General features: G+C 39.6%; 1 protein-coding gene across 4 annotated transcripts in view; it reads left to right on the top strand.

Moving 5' to 3' along the window:
- WDPCP (WD repeat containing planar cell polarity effector) overlaps positions 1-14,841 on the top strand; it is a 182,099-nt gene that overhangs the window by 97,527 nt on the left and 69,731 nt on the right. For all 4 annotated transcript variants that reach the window (XM_077926584.1, XM_077926583.1, XM_077926582.1 and 1 more), the window contains 2 exons: positions 3,829-3,892; positions 14,647-14,749. In XM_077926584.1, coding sequence (XP_077782710.1) covers positions 3,829-3,892; positions 14,647-14,749 — 167 coding nt within the window. The remainder of the gene's footprint in view (positions 1-3,828; positions 3,893-14,646; positions 14,750-14,841) is intronic.

The raw sequence follows: 14,841 nt of genomic DNA, 5'->3' as shown, positions 1-14,841 counted from the left end.
GCTGATAGGAGAATTTATGAGGAAATTGTTTCTTATGAATAATTAGTTCTTAAGAAATGGGCAGGTTGCCTAGAAAATGAATGAAAGAGTAAACTATTAAATTGAAATATTAAATGAAATAACTGAATTAAAAGTGATCATGTAAGCCCTAAAGCAAATGTTTGGTAACTGTAGTTGATTTAACCTATTTTCATCAACCGTTCTTATGCTTAAATACAATTGCTTGATGTTAAGTAAATGCTCCAACGATATTCCAAATACTTAAAAATTTGCATATGCATTTCAGAATTTGAACAAATTAAAACTTAATTTCTGTTGGATTCAATTACATGCAAATTGTTTCCAATATTCATTACTCTCATTGTCTTCCTTTGGAAGGATTTTAAATGCTCATTTACATATCACACATCATCCTTCACTGGACTTCTTGGTGAGGCAGGTTCTAAGACTTCTTCATTTACAAGGAAAGGTTTATAAATTAAAATTGTAGCGCAGATGATTTTCTAAACATTGTGCATTCTTACTGAAAAGGAGGGGGGAATGTAGCAGTGCTCCTTTTATCAGTTCAGCACCAGGAATACGCTTACATGGTCAATGAGCATGTCTAAGACTGCTTGTTGGTTATAAATAACTAAAAATATTTTCTATTGCCAGCATATTCTCCCTCCCCACAAAAAAAGAAGTACATATAAGAAGGGTGGTGAGACCCACCAATAAGCAGGGCCAGCCAATAAGTATTAGAGTGTCTTTGTTCTGTGCATCTTTGCTTCTTCATAGGACATGGTTCTGAAATGTTCAGCATGTTTAAACTGTTTTCAGTATATTGTATTTTTAAATCATCACCTGCCCGGGGACCTTAGATGAAGGGCGAGTTAGAAATCTTACTACTACCCCTACTATTACTTACAACTAGCGCCACCAGCAGCAGCTGCAGAGGCTTTTTGGTCTCTTTTCCTACCTTAGCCTTCCCAGGCCTCAGAGCTTGGAGTGTCCTGTAGCATTTCACGTCCTCTTTAGAACCATGCCACAATATTTATTAACGAGGAATATAACCTCAATAACAGGAGATTTCACAAGATTATCAATCTTTTTTTCAAGCAATTTTAATCTCTATTTAGTTTATCTGAATATGCATATGTATAAGAGAACATGGATGCGAATACTTTTAGATCTAAATATACTGTTAAGGTGGGCCCTTTGTTCCTTCCTTGGTGTGCCAACATCAGTATGATAAATTCAGATTTGTGGGCAGTGTTAAACTATAGCTTTTGCTCATAGATCTTTCTTTGCCGATTTTGATGACTAGCAGAATCTACTGAATTTTCAATGAACTTTACATACACCAGCACCAGATTTAGGGCAGTTTGGGTGGTTCCCTGCACAGGCTGTCAAGACGAGGGGCCACAAAATAAACATAATAATAAAACCTATTATTTATACTGGTACATACTCAGAGTTAGGCCCTGGTCAGACTGGCGATTGATTTGCTGCAGCTGTGATGTTGCCCACTTGAGACCATATGCAGAACGGCAGACAAGAGGTAGGAGGGCATGAAAATAAGAAATATTGGGGGGGGGGCACCAAACATTGTCTTTGTTCAGGGTACCATATTACCAAAGTCCACCCCTGCATACACTCAGTAATCATTACAACCTGAGTTATTTTTTTTATAGCATTTTATTGAATTATTAGGGACGCGGGTGGCGCTGTGGGTAAAAGCCTCAGCGCCTAGGGCTTGCCAATCGAAAGGTCGGCGGTTCGAATCCCCGCGGCAGGGTGCGCTCCCGTTGCTCGGTCCCAGTGCCTGCCAACCTAGCAGTTCGAAAGCACCCCCGGGTGCAAGTAGATAAATAGGGACCGCTTACTAGCGGGAAGGTAAACGGCGTTCCGTGTGCTGCGCTGGCTCGCCAGATGCAGCTTGTCACGCTGGCCACGTGACCCAGAAGTGTCTGCGGACAGCGCTGGCTCCCGACCTATAGAGTGAGATGGGCGCACAACCCTAGAGTCTGGCAAGACTGGCCCGTACGGGCAGGAGTACCTTTACCTTTTATTGAATTATAAAACAAACAAATGAAAGAACAAAACAAATAGTTACAACCTGTATTTAGCTCCAAATTGCAGATTAGGAAGAGTGGTTGCGGGGAGAATGGCTACTTTAAGGCCATGTAGTGAGTTCATGGTAAAGGTTAGATTTGTCCTGGGGTGGGGTGGGGGGTTTCCTGACTCAAATGCTTAAATGCTGTGCAGCATCAGGTTATGGCATGGTAAATAAGGTCCACTGTTGATGGCAATGTTAGTGTGTGTTGAATACTGAATATGCACGATCACTGACCATTGTACACATTTAGAGGCCAGGTTGGAGAATATGCACAAATTTACAGTATAAACAAGTGATTGTACATGCTCCTTCATTGGCATTGTATAAGATCCTAAGCCTTCCAGTATCACCTGGATACTGTATAAGCCTGTTTGTGCTGTTTATTTCTGCATGTTCTCCTTGATGACCAGTGAATGTCCACAATGGCAGGATTCAAGCACATTTTGTCCTCCAACACATGTATGCAGTTTTGTGCATGCACATTTCCCCATATTTATTCCTAATATCTTGCGTGTCACTGTGCATCATGGCTGGCTCTAGCATCTATGGCACCCATAGATCTATGAGGAGCCCTCTGAACTGAGCACCAGTCTTATTCTCATCATTCACTGGTGGTTCTCTCTCTGCCTGATAGTTGGACATAATGCCTTTGGTGCTCCAGATGTTGCTGAAATGCAACTCCCATCAGCCCCAGAATGCATTAGGGATAATGGGAATACTAGTTCAGCAACATCTGGAGAGACAGAATTTTCCCACACGTGCTATATCTCAGTGCGAGTGTGCCACTCATATGATTCATGTTTAGGCATGATTTCAAACCACCCATCTCTAGATCTCCCAGCATTTGAAAAATTGACAGAGAGGTTAGATTAAAGATTGTAGAAGTGAACAAGCAAAACACTCACAGTACAGAACAGGTAGGTTTCTTGCCTGGGGTGGCTAAAATTTATTGTTCAGGGGAGCACCAAAACTTAGAACAAGCTCTGCTTCTGCCCACTACATATCTTATGAGACCATGTATATGCATGCAACTTTATTGATATCAATGGCGTTCATAAATATTGCTTGAATTGAGTCCTGTTTACTTCAAATTTAAAATTTCTCTACCTATAAATTGTCATGTTGACTGCCATATGCTACAAAATATACAGACAGAAAGTGATACTTTTTTCAGTGTTATTACTCAGCGCACTTTCAGACAAGAGCTCTAACCTTGAAGGTCATATATTTGTTGGCTTTCACTTTTACCAAAAGAAGTATCTGATCTTCTAGGTTTGCAGGCAGATTTCCTTATCTCTCTTTTCCAAGAGACATATGATTGTTTGAGGTACTTTGAATTGTATTTGTAAATTATAGAGGGGCATTCAGACTTGTTTCACTATCACAACCACCTAGGAAAAACAAATGTTGGGTTTAACAACATAGACCAACAAACATGTAGATATTGATGCTGACTACTTATAGAGTATGAAGGAAATAATGGCTGGGCCACAAAGAGCTCAATGGGCTAAACACCAACATCTTGACCTCACTATTCACTATTTATTTATTAAAACGTAAATTTTAATGTATAACAAATATGCTTATCATATCAGGCCTATTCTTAAAGAGCTTACACAGAGAAATGGTGCTTGAAGAATTAAGGTGAGCTGCCAGGTTGCTTTACACTTGTGTAGGCATGTTAGCCATGAACTTCACTTTGTCCTTTTTGTTTTCTCCTTGTGCTGTAGGCACCAAAGATTTGAAAAGGCCTTTCTGCTTGCTGTTGATATTGGTGCCCGGGACTTATTTATGGTAAGATTCCTGAAGTATTATTATGAACTATTATTCTTTGGCCATGGGATGATTTATGCCAGTTTAGGTGCACAATATAAAGGCTCCCAAGTAATTAACTATCTTAGCTAATTCTGTGAATTGGCTCGGAGGTGGGTAAGTATCAAGGTTATCACATGCTATTGATAGGTTCTAGGCTCCAGCAATAAGGAGCCTTTCACAACATCACACTATCACATTGTGTGATGATGGTGTGAATGGGCTCTTGCTGTCTAAACTTGCAACTCCCCTAATTGCCAGACAACCACCAGCACCTTCACTTATGGTTGATTTCACTTATGGTTGATTTGATCTTTGAGCTCTGTCTGTTGTTCTTTTGAACACACACACACACACACACACACACACACACAGAGCTTCTGCAACACAACTATCTTCCAGCAAAGTTACAAGGTATCCACCAGTTCAGCAGTGCCAAAAGTTCTGTCCGGCCAGTCACCCTGGATGAGAGGGACCTTTGGCCAGATCCAAGAGGGCTCTTCTTCTGCTTTTATGTTCACATTTTAGGTCTCTGTAAAAAGTGGCATAGAATGCTTGCTTCTCTTGAAATTTGAGAAGTCAAAGCTGAAAATGAGAGTTATATTTCAGCACTCTTATCCTTCCAGCAAGAGCAAAATTAACCGGTTCTTAAAAGGATCTGTGTGCAAGTTCTGTGGGAAACTCTTTTCTTGTAAGACCTTGCACCACAGTATGACAGTGAGGTCCAATGGACAAAGGCAGCCGTGCTTTCTCAGTCTCCCAGCATGTTCCAGCATATTTCTTTGTTTTTGAAGAAAAACAATAGGGGGAAAACCTTTTGAGAGTTGCATTTGCTCAACTCTTTGAATAATGAAGACATTCTGTTTAAATTAAGCTTTGACACTAGCTGTTAATATCATTTATCCTATTAAGCTACTTGCCCTGCTAGTTTGATCTTAATATTTAAATTCTATGTTAAATTGTACAATTACATTCTTCTTTTATGGGTTATGAAAATTCCTTTCTAATTATACGAAAAGAAATTGCATGAACCTTTTAATGCTTTCTAATGTACAGCTCTAATCATCTAGCTTATTCCATCTAATTAGAAAGATGTGTGTACTGTGATAAACTTTCCTAACTAAGCATGCTTCAAAAGAATATATTCAAAACGTACTTCTGACAAAGTAATTATATATGTTGTATTTATTTATATTTAAATTCCCTTGCTTTCCTCTTTATACTTCTTAAATTTCATTTTCCCCCTTCACTGTTGCCATGTAAGTCTCTTCACTAAGGCAGTGGTTGCCAACCTTTTTAGGCTACTGGGCTCATTTTGAATTTTCAGAATGCATAACATTTCACAAAATTACAGAGACAGTCTGACAACCTTATGCTTAACATGGGAAGTCAGCTATATCCTGCTGATCCTGATTGTGGCGATAACACAATATTGATTCTACACACACACACACACACACACAATTACTGTCTTATAGCAACAGGGAGCAGTACCAGGAAAAATGTACAAAAGTGGCCACTCACTTCTAATTGCTTAGAAGGCATCTGCCCTCTAACTTACTTACATGCTTTCTTTTTTAATGAAAGCACAGGATTCCTCAATGAAAGTTTTTTGGGGCACCATGGGGCACTCACAGGCACTGGGTTGGTGATCCCTCCACTATGAAAGTACAGACATTTCAGATGATTTCTTCAGAATGCCCAGAATCCCTTTCAATAGATGAGATCTGCACTTTCCCCTCGATATCCTGCTAAGCTTTGAGAACTGTGTTCTTGCCACCTGTTGTGTTGACTACAGTTATGTCCTCTCCCTGTCCTTTCTTTTTACAGCATCTCCCCATCCTCCACAAAAGGTTAACTCACCTTACTCTTGCTGCCGACTCCCTGCCCCTCATTTTCAAGTTCTAACTTCTAACTTTCACAACTTTCCATTTTCATCTACTTGGTGCCCCCCCTTTACATAAATTCTTCTTATTGTCCCCTTTAGGCCCCCTTCTCTAAACCTCTTGTGGTGCTGCTGTCTATACCTGAAGTCTTTCCCTATTTGTTCAATGAGTCAGTTAGTTCTCCAGCTTTAAGTTCCTCCTCAAGGCCCCTTTCTTTACCCTGAAGTAGCAGATCCACCTTCATTATTTCATCAGGTTCTCCTCCACCACATCCCCATCTTTTTATTCATTCTGTGGCATCTCATCCTCTAGTGTGTATTACAATATGGCCTAGCTGCTGCTGTGCTATAAACATCTATATGCCTCTCCTCTTTTTATCCATCTGATGTAAATTACAAGTCTTCTACTTAGGTGCATCATTTCTGTGGTTCTATAAAACTCCTAATAGGCTGTCAGTTTTAATAAGCTAGAACAGTAATAGACACAAAGTGTGTGGTCAAATCTTAAGAGTTGTTGACCTAGCACAAAAACATAGGATGAGGCATTCCAAGAGCTGTGCCAGTTGCTCAAATAGATATACCACATATATCTGACATGTATTCTTACATCCATGTTTTCTAAAAGTTCTCAACACCCAGCAACTTCCACTAGAAGCAGCTTAGACTGCAATCCTATATCATGGGCATAGCCAAGGGGCGTGTCAGGGGGCATCTGCTCCCCCCCCCCATTAAGTAAATCAATAAAAAAAATAACTAACTGAGGTTCTGCCCCCCCAACATGAAGCCTGTCCCCCCCCCCAACATAAATCCTAGCTACACCCATGGCAGAACAGGTTTTGACTTTAGCTAATAGGTAGAATATATGCACTGGAAGTCAATCCTCTAGGAACTGCCCTAAAATTATGATGAAGGGTGGTAGATAAATCTCATAAATAAATAAGTCCATTGCTTATTTGCTTCTCTTCTACTCTTGACGATAAACTTAGAGCTTTAGCATCCTCCTTCTTCTAAGCCGTTACTTTGCCTTCTATACTCTTCCACAAAATATGCCATTGCTTTTTCCATATACCACAATGAAGCAAGGAGACATAATTTCATTCACTATTTTGTTTTTTTTCTAGACATGAATCTAAATGATTATGAAGCTGAAGTTCTCATTGATCATAGATAGATGAAATTTTACTAGGTCAGACATAAGCTCCACTTGACAGCACTTCTTGGATGGTGGGTGCATTCCCCAAGGACAGTAGGGAGTATTTCTTTCTTCTGTGGCGAGCATTCATAGCTGAGTAAGATTGTCTTCCACGAACACGGTCTTAACAGTGTGTCTGTAAGTGACTGTGGAGGCCAATTCTGGATCCACATGTCCTTCCACATGGAGACATAGGTTTCCGGGGGGGAGTTGATCATGGTGAGGATTTGTCAAACGTGCCTTCCTCTTAGCTCCTTGCATCCTGAGTTCAAGTGTCTTCAAAGCCCATGGCACCTTTGGTAAAGGCTGTTCTACTACATTTGGCTATACTACATTTTTAAAGATTTGCCTTTAGAGCATTTTTAAACCTCTTTTGATGTCCACCAGCATTACGCTTTCCATTCTTAAGTTGGGAATAGAGTAGTTGCTTTGGAAGATGATAATCAGGCATCTGAACAACATGACCAGTCCAACAAAGTTGATGTTGAAGAATCATTGCTTCGACCCTGGTGATCTTTGCTTCTTCCAATACACTGGCATTAGTTGACCTGTCTTCCCAAGTGATACGTAAAAATTTTCGGAGACACTGTTGATGGAATCTTTCGAGGAGGTGGAGATGGCATTTATAAGTGGTCCATGTTTCACAATTGTATGGTAAAGTTGGTAGTACAATAGCTTTGTAAACAAGCATTTTGGTTTCCCTTCAAATGTCCTAGTGCTCAAACACTCTGCACTTCAGTCGGGAGAAAGCTGCACTCACTGAATTCAGGCACTGCTGGATTTCGGCATCAGTGTCGGCCTTTGTGGAAAGATAACTGCCTATGTAGGAAAAATGATTGACATTTTTCAATGTTACACCATTAAGTTGGATTTGTGATGCTGCAGGGGGGTTGTTTTTGGTTTTTTGGATATTGAGCGATAGGCCAAGCTTTCCATAAGGTTCTGCGAAGATAGTTAGGATGGTTTGGAGGTCATCTTCTGAGTGTGCATATACTATCTTGTCATCAGCATATTGAAGCTCTATGACAAAGGTTATGGTAACCTTATGCTTTGCTTTCAGCCTACTCAAATTGAAGAGCTTACCATCTGTTCAATATATGATTTCTACTCCAGTGAGGAGTTTTCCTTCGACAATGTGTAGGTTCATGGTGATGAAAATAATAAATAGAGTTGGGACTATAATGCATTGGGAAGTATTATTTTGACCAGGAAATATACACAATTTCATCTTGGGACTGATTATGTGCATATTTTCCATGAGACGTGGTGAATCTGCCCTGTGGCTTCTTGTTATGCATATTAGCTGTGCAATTCACTTTCTCCTGTCATATATTTATTAGTGTAGTAAGTGTTGTGCAACCTTCTTTAAAAGCTTCTTTGGCTCAACCCTGGCGTCCTCTGACATAATGCTCTAATAATAAAATCATTTATTTCACTGAAAAGCACCACATCAAATATAAATGAAACAATGGCTATCAATTTCTACAAAGTTCAAATACAATAGAAAAGGGCATTACATGATGGATACCACCTACCTTTATTGGGTAAAGGCTAATCCTACATGTGACAGCAAGGATCAAGCAATATTAAAGTTGTTAGTTTTAAATCCTTTTGTGCTGTGTTCCAGCTTTCAGCTGCTGACAATTCAAAAGGACATCCACTGTACTGTTACAGGTAGGATAGACTCAAGGAATAGACACTTTAATAAAAGTGTCACATTTTTAGTCATGGCCTGATTGGTAAAGAACAAAAAAACTCTGAACAGTACTTGGAATTTTGCCCAGAAATATCCTATAAAGTAAGGCATACAAGATGTGTTGAAATTAATGAGTGATCACTGCCAATGCTTAACTAAAGTTGTTTTTAGTTACAACATATTCTTAGTCAATTTTCTTGTTTATTGCATGTTTTATATCATAGCTTACATAATAGAATCATAGAATTCTACATCAAGGGACACCAAGTGTCATCTGTTTGAAAGTCATTTATCAATTAGTGGATGAGGAGGACCAAGTTTCCTATCATGCCCTGATTTATTTTAGAATCAGTATGTGGTGTGATACCTGGGAAAAGGGTATAGTTGACCAGTAGTTCCAGCTTTCGTGATAATCTAATTCTTTGTGATGCAGCTGCCACAGAGTAGAAAGTTTTATCATTGCCACTCATCTGATGCATTGCTGAAGAAAGCCTGGCTTGCAAGTAAACCATAATTAAAAACAAATTGGCTTACCATTGTAGTTTATTAGGATCAAACAACTGCAATGACTGGCTTGCATATAAGGGCAAGTCAGTCACTGGTTTGTCCTTGCTAACCCACCCTGCCCCACCACTGCGCACTGAAGGAAGGAGTGTAGGAGGAACTAAGTGTGGTCTGCAAACCGCTTGTTCACATGAAAGCATATTTTAATTTAATTTAATATTTAATTTAATCTGTGGGTTAAAGTGACGTGCCAACAGGGTCAGTGTGATCATAATGTAAGTTTTAAGTTGCAGTGCAGTATAATAGTTTACCATGCACCTCCAACTCTGAAAAATTAGTATATTGTGTTTAACCTGTAAATCCTTAAAACAGTTGCCATAAAATGTCAGTGTACAAAGTTGCTTATTATACAGTGAAAAAACAAATGACAACCAAGATTGGCTAGTTCACAGCTATTGTGTTAACTAAATTGACAGTATAAACCTTTACCCTTTTAAGAACTTGCTCAGGGCTCCTTGCTGACAATCATATTAGGTCTATGGACAGAGGAACTACAATATTCATAGCAAACCCTTTATTTCTTTGCCCCAAGACATACATTCTTCTAAAACCACACCTGCTTTTCATTTCAGGAGAACTATGCATATTCAGACTACTAAAGTTCTGTGAAGTTGCATGCCTTCATGTTCAGCCCACGTTCCTTAGCCCTTAAGTTTTTTTGTATGCCCTAATCCTGTATGTGTTTGCATTTCTTCCTATGTATAGGCAACATTCACATAGCAATTACTCAGGGAGGGTACTATCCCTTTATTTTTCCGCTGTTACAGATTTGTAACTTCCTAGGTGGATAAAAACAAGTTTTACAAGTTTATTCCAATTATGACTGTGTATGCTTGAGTGGAGATTAGCTGCTATAATTAGCAGCGAAAATACTACACAGATACTTATAAATTTTTATGAACATTTCCTGTGCACTGTAAAGTCTTGCTTTTTGAAATTATTAAAAATTGTTCAGACTGCTTCAGTTACAACTTGCTAGTAACTCAAATGGAGGAAAACTTGAAAAGAAAGCTGCTTTATAATGTTCAGTTTGTGCATTTTTTAATCTGTGATAAGTGCAATTTTCTAACAAGTCCCCCCCCCCCAAAAAATAAGAGGGGTGGTTGGGTGGGACAAGCAATCCTATTTCCCAAACAGTAGACTCCCAACAACTCCACCCACACATCTATCTACCTATCTGAAATACAGTATTCTTCATTCCCTAATAAGAGGCAACTAATAAGGTCATCCAGTTCTGCCCCCAAACAAAAAACATTGTAGAAAGTTCATTTCTGCCCAAATTTCCCCACCCCTCAAAATTTAAAGACAACTTGCACAAAACCCATTTGCTGAAATTTTGTAGGCTACATCCACTCAGCAAGGTTTGATATTCCTGCATGTTTCATTCAATTATATCAAAAGATTAAAAAGTTACATGTTTGTTGATTTCCCTACTATAGTCTATTGTAAAAGTTGGAAGTTTCAGACTTTCCAAAAAGAGGTTCTGATTCAGACCTGTGCCTAAAACAGGTGTTCTTAAAGTGCCTCAAACTGATCTGATCCACTTTCCAAAGTAGAATTCCAACTGAATCTTGTCTTTGGAACACCCTCCTAATACACCATTCTTCTCTAATGTCAGTAAGCATGCAGTCACCATGCAGTCTTTTCAGACTAGAGCATACAGAAAGCATGAAGAAGGTCAGAACTAGACTCTGTGTATACTGTGCTGCAGATTTACAGCTGTACCCAGAGAATGATTTGGATCTATCCTCCTTTTGCTTTGCTTTCCCATTTTTCAGATGTGCTTCTCTTGTTCCAGTGCTTCCATTCCAAATATCACTCTTACTCTTGCCATTTAAAGAGTAAATATGCAAGACTTAGGTAATACTCCTTCCCATTTAGTTTGGATCTATCCTCCTTTTGCTTTGCTTTCCCATTTTTCAGATGTGCTTCTCTTGTTCCAGTGCTTCCATTCCAAATATCACTCTTACTCTTGCCATTTAAAGAGTAAATATGCAAGACTTAGGTAATACTCCTTCCCATTTAGTTGAAATAATGATATAGTATTATATAGACTGTAGCAGGTCTGTTTCTTGAATAGCTGGATTCTTTGCAGAGAGAGAATACCTTTCTATTCCTTTTTGACTGTGGGTTTTTTGTGGGGTTTTTTTTGCAAGTAAACATAAAACCAAGACTAGGGGCATTAATTTGAAAATAGTTTTTACGAATTATGGAAAAAAACAATGTTGTAAAGGCACATAGAGAATTGCATTGTCTCAATGCAAATTATATAATAACATGTATAGTTGATTTGCTTTTTCAAATTGTCAATTATTTATTAAGCTGTAGTTTGCTAAATTTAGGCTGCAATCCTAACCCCCACTTACCTAGGAGTAAGCACCATTGACTTCAACAGAACTTCCTTTTGAGTAGACATGGTTATGATTGCATTGTTAAGCATCAAGAAAAGGACCTGACTCTTTGCACTATAATGAAGCACATGCTTCCTTCTAAAGAAAGAAGAACGATCTCTTTCTGCAACAGAAAAGTTTATAGATAAAAAAGCCTATGTTGCTCCCAAAATAATTTCAAGGAAGGCAAGACAGAGGTCCAAAAGCACACACTGCAACACAACTTAATGGATACTGACTGGCAATCTGAGAGATGAGTCCCTAATATTTCTCCCTTTAGACATTGCTTTCCTTGCCTAGACACACATTTTAATCAAAATCTCATAGATTTTATCTGCAAAGAAACCAGAAATTTTCTCACAGCAGGAGGGACTTGCATCAGCAGCCAAGTGAAGACAGTCTGGATTAACCAGACTACCTGCCACCTGGAACAAATCCACTGATTGAGGCTTCGCAGATAACACATTGGAAGCAAAGGAATATTTCCTCTCTTTTTTTAACAATACACACAGCCATGACATAAAATATAATTCAGATAACTTGACTTGGTAATATATTCTGACAGGATTTTTCTCTCTCTGTGTCTCCCCCCCCCCCCACTGGCTTCATTTGTTTGTCTATCACACATAAAATAATGGGAAGCCAAGGAGCAAGGCACTAGGTATTTAAAAGCCACAAGGACTCCTCTTTCAGGTCAAAGACCACTAGGAAAAAACACATATTTCCATGCAGCATGTCCTTAACATCATTTAGAATTTGGGTATATTTGCATCTGTTAAAAGGTACTTTAAAGAGGCTCCAAGCACCACACTCCCTTCAGCAATGTGTGCTTTTCATTGAGAAGTAAATACCTGCTGTTTCTCTTTACTTTATTCCCAGACCAAGAAGGGAATTAGCAGTTGCCATATTTGAGGAATAGCTAATGTGGCACCCTCCAGATGTTGTGGGTTGCAACACACATCAGCCCCAGCCTTCATGGGGCATCACACTGGCTACCCCTGCCTTAAACAAGGACAGATTAGCAAAAGGAACAGGGCAGTGAAGTTATGCAACTACGAACAAACTGTGTTCCCCTAAACAGAGCAGGTTCCAGAACTACTCCTGCTAGCACCTTGTACTGAAGCTACTAGGGAAAAGATCATCTGTTCTGAACCACAGTCCCAGCAGAGGACAACTCTGGGAGTTGTTGGGTGCAGGAATACCAAAGAAGGATGGTAAAGATGCCAGAGTGATCAGTTCTAGTGTTTTATAAAGAAAGGTTGGATAGTGTTCTTGAAGCTACCAGCATGAGTTTGACCCAACTGCAGGAGGCAGTGGAAGACAGGAGTGCCTGGCGTGCTCTGGTCCAGGGGGTCACGAAGAGGCGGACACGACTAAATGACTAAACAACAACAACAACAGGCTCACAGCAAATAGGCCTGCCAGGTTTCCTAGCCTGGCAGAGATGCAGAATGGACACCACAACAAGGATATGGCGTGTCCCCGCCCAAGCAAATACATTCTTTATACACAAAACAGCATACGTCACAATGCCTAGGATGTCCCATCGCTCCACCTGCCCAGATGAGGGCATAGGTGGCAAATACCCAAACCTGACAGATAGTTTCCCTTTCTGGTCTGAGAGCCCAACACCACAGATAAGGGTAATACCAAAGCAAGCCAATTAGTATCTATCAAAGCAAGGGAATATAATATATATGAGCTCATTGCTACAACCACTAACAATAATTGTGGGGCTATCTTATTGTGGTGAACCAAGGGTGAATTGTTCCGGAAGCTTTGCTAATGCCAACGTTCTGCCTGCCAATAGTAGTTCCATACTGGTCCTGAATTGTTTGCACTATCTCTTACATGTAGGCCTGAAAAAAACAGCAGTAAATGAATGCCTAGTACAAAATACAAACAATGCAGCAGCAGAGCATTCAACAATAATTCCAGCAGTAAACCAGTAAAAAGTGGGTTGGTAATATGGTGGACTCTGCTATTCCAAGCACACATATTTTGACAGCCCTTGTTCCAATTCTTAGGTTCCTTATACTCTGTGGTCAGCTGCTTAGCCAGGCTTGTGCAATCGCCCTTCCCTCTGTTTTTTTGCCTCCTGCCATTCTTACCAGAGGAAGACAGTACAGCGCTATAGCAGCTGCATGTGTGCTCTTTCCCACACACATACTCTAGGATTTAAAGGACCCATAATTTTTAAGCAATTGTTGGCAAGAAAAAGCAGCAACAGCCAGAAGGGCCCACAGAAACCTGGCCCCCACCCTGCTTCAAAAGAGCTGCAAGGGGCTGTTTGAAAACCCTTTTTCAAACAACTCCACACTGAAACTCCTAAAATGATTGGGGCTTCAAAGGTAAGATCAGCATCACCTGACGTCCTAGTGGCATCAGGTGACTGACAGGTGGGCAGCACCAGCCACCTGTGAAATTTGGCCCACCAAGGTTCCTAATATTTATTTAGCCCAAAAAGTGACTACTGCTTCCTCCCATTTTCAGAGTGGAGAAGGCAAAACCCAGAATGGAGACACTCAGAGATAATATAAGGACAACAGTATGTGAATAAGGAACTAGAACAGAAGGCAAATGAAGTCTGGAGATGGTTGGGGAAGGGCGTCCCATGAAGTGCTGTATTATATTCAGCCACTTGGCAGTTTGGTTTCAATCATCCCTCTAACCAGAGATCTGCCAAGCTTTCGCTTTGCTCTGCCATACGAAATCAGAACCTAAAGTGCCTATTAAAGGTTTGCTTATACTGCAGGGTTGAGAGCTCTATTCTTTCTGGTTAATGGTTAACACCTTATTCATTATTAACTGTGAGGATAGAGCATGAATGGGATAATAAACCTGCATTTCAAAAGAGTAACACAGAGAAAATTATAAATATAGTCTCATCACTTCCATCTGCATTTCTGATCTAAGCAATAAAGAAGCCTTTTTTCCTTTCAAATTCTCCTTTGTTACTTGTCCAAGATTCATTTTAGATTAATCTTTTATTTTGCTTTATTTCTAAAGGACATCCATTACTTTGCACTAGATAAGGGTGAATTGGCACTAGCTGAAGTGGCAAAGAGAAAAGCTAACGACATTGACACAGAATCAATAACCACTGGAGTTGGTAAGAATTAATGCTGTTTTTAAAAATGGCTTTTTTGTTTTAATCAATACTTGTTCTTGTATCACTGTCATGTTATGCTTGTAGCAGGGTTA

Source organism: Podarcis muralis, chromosome 3 (genome assembly GCF_964188315.1).
Source record: "Podarcis muralis chromosome 3, rPodMur119.hap1.1, whole genome shotgun sequence".
Taxonomy (NCBI): domain Eukaryota; kingdom Metazoa; phylum Chordata; class Lepidosauria; order Squamata; family Lacertidae; genus Podarcis; species Podarcis muralis.
The sequence above is the reverse complement of the archived record's forward strand: the minus strand, read 5'-3'. Positions and strand labels throughout refer to the sequence as shown.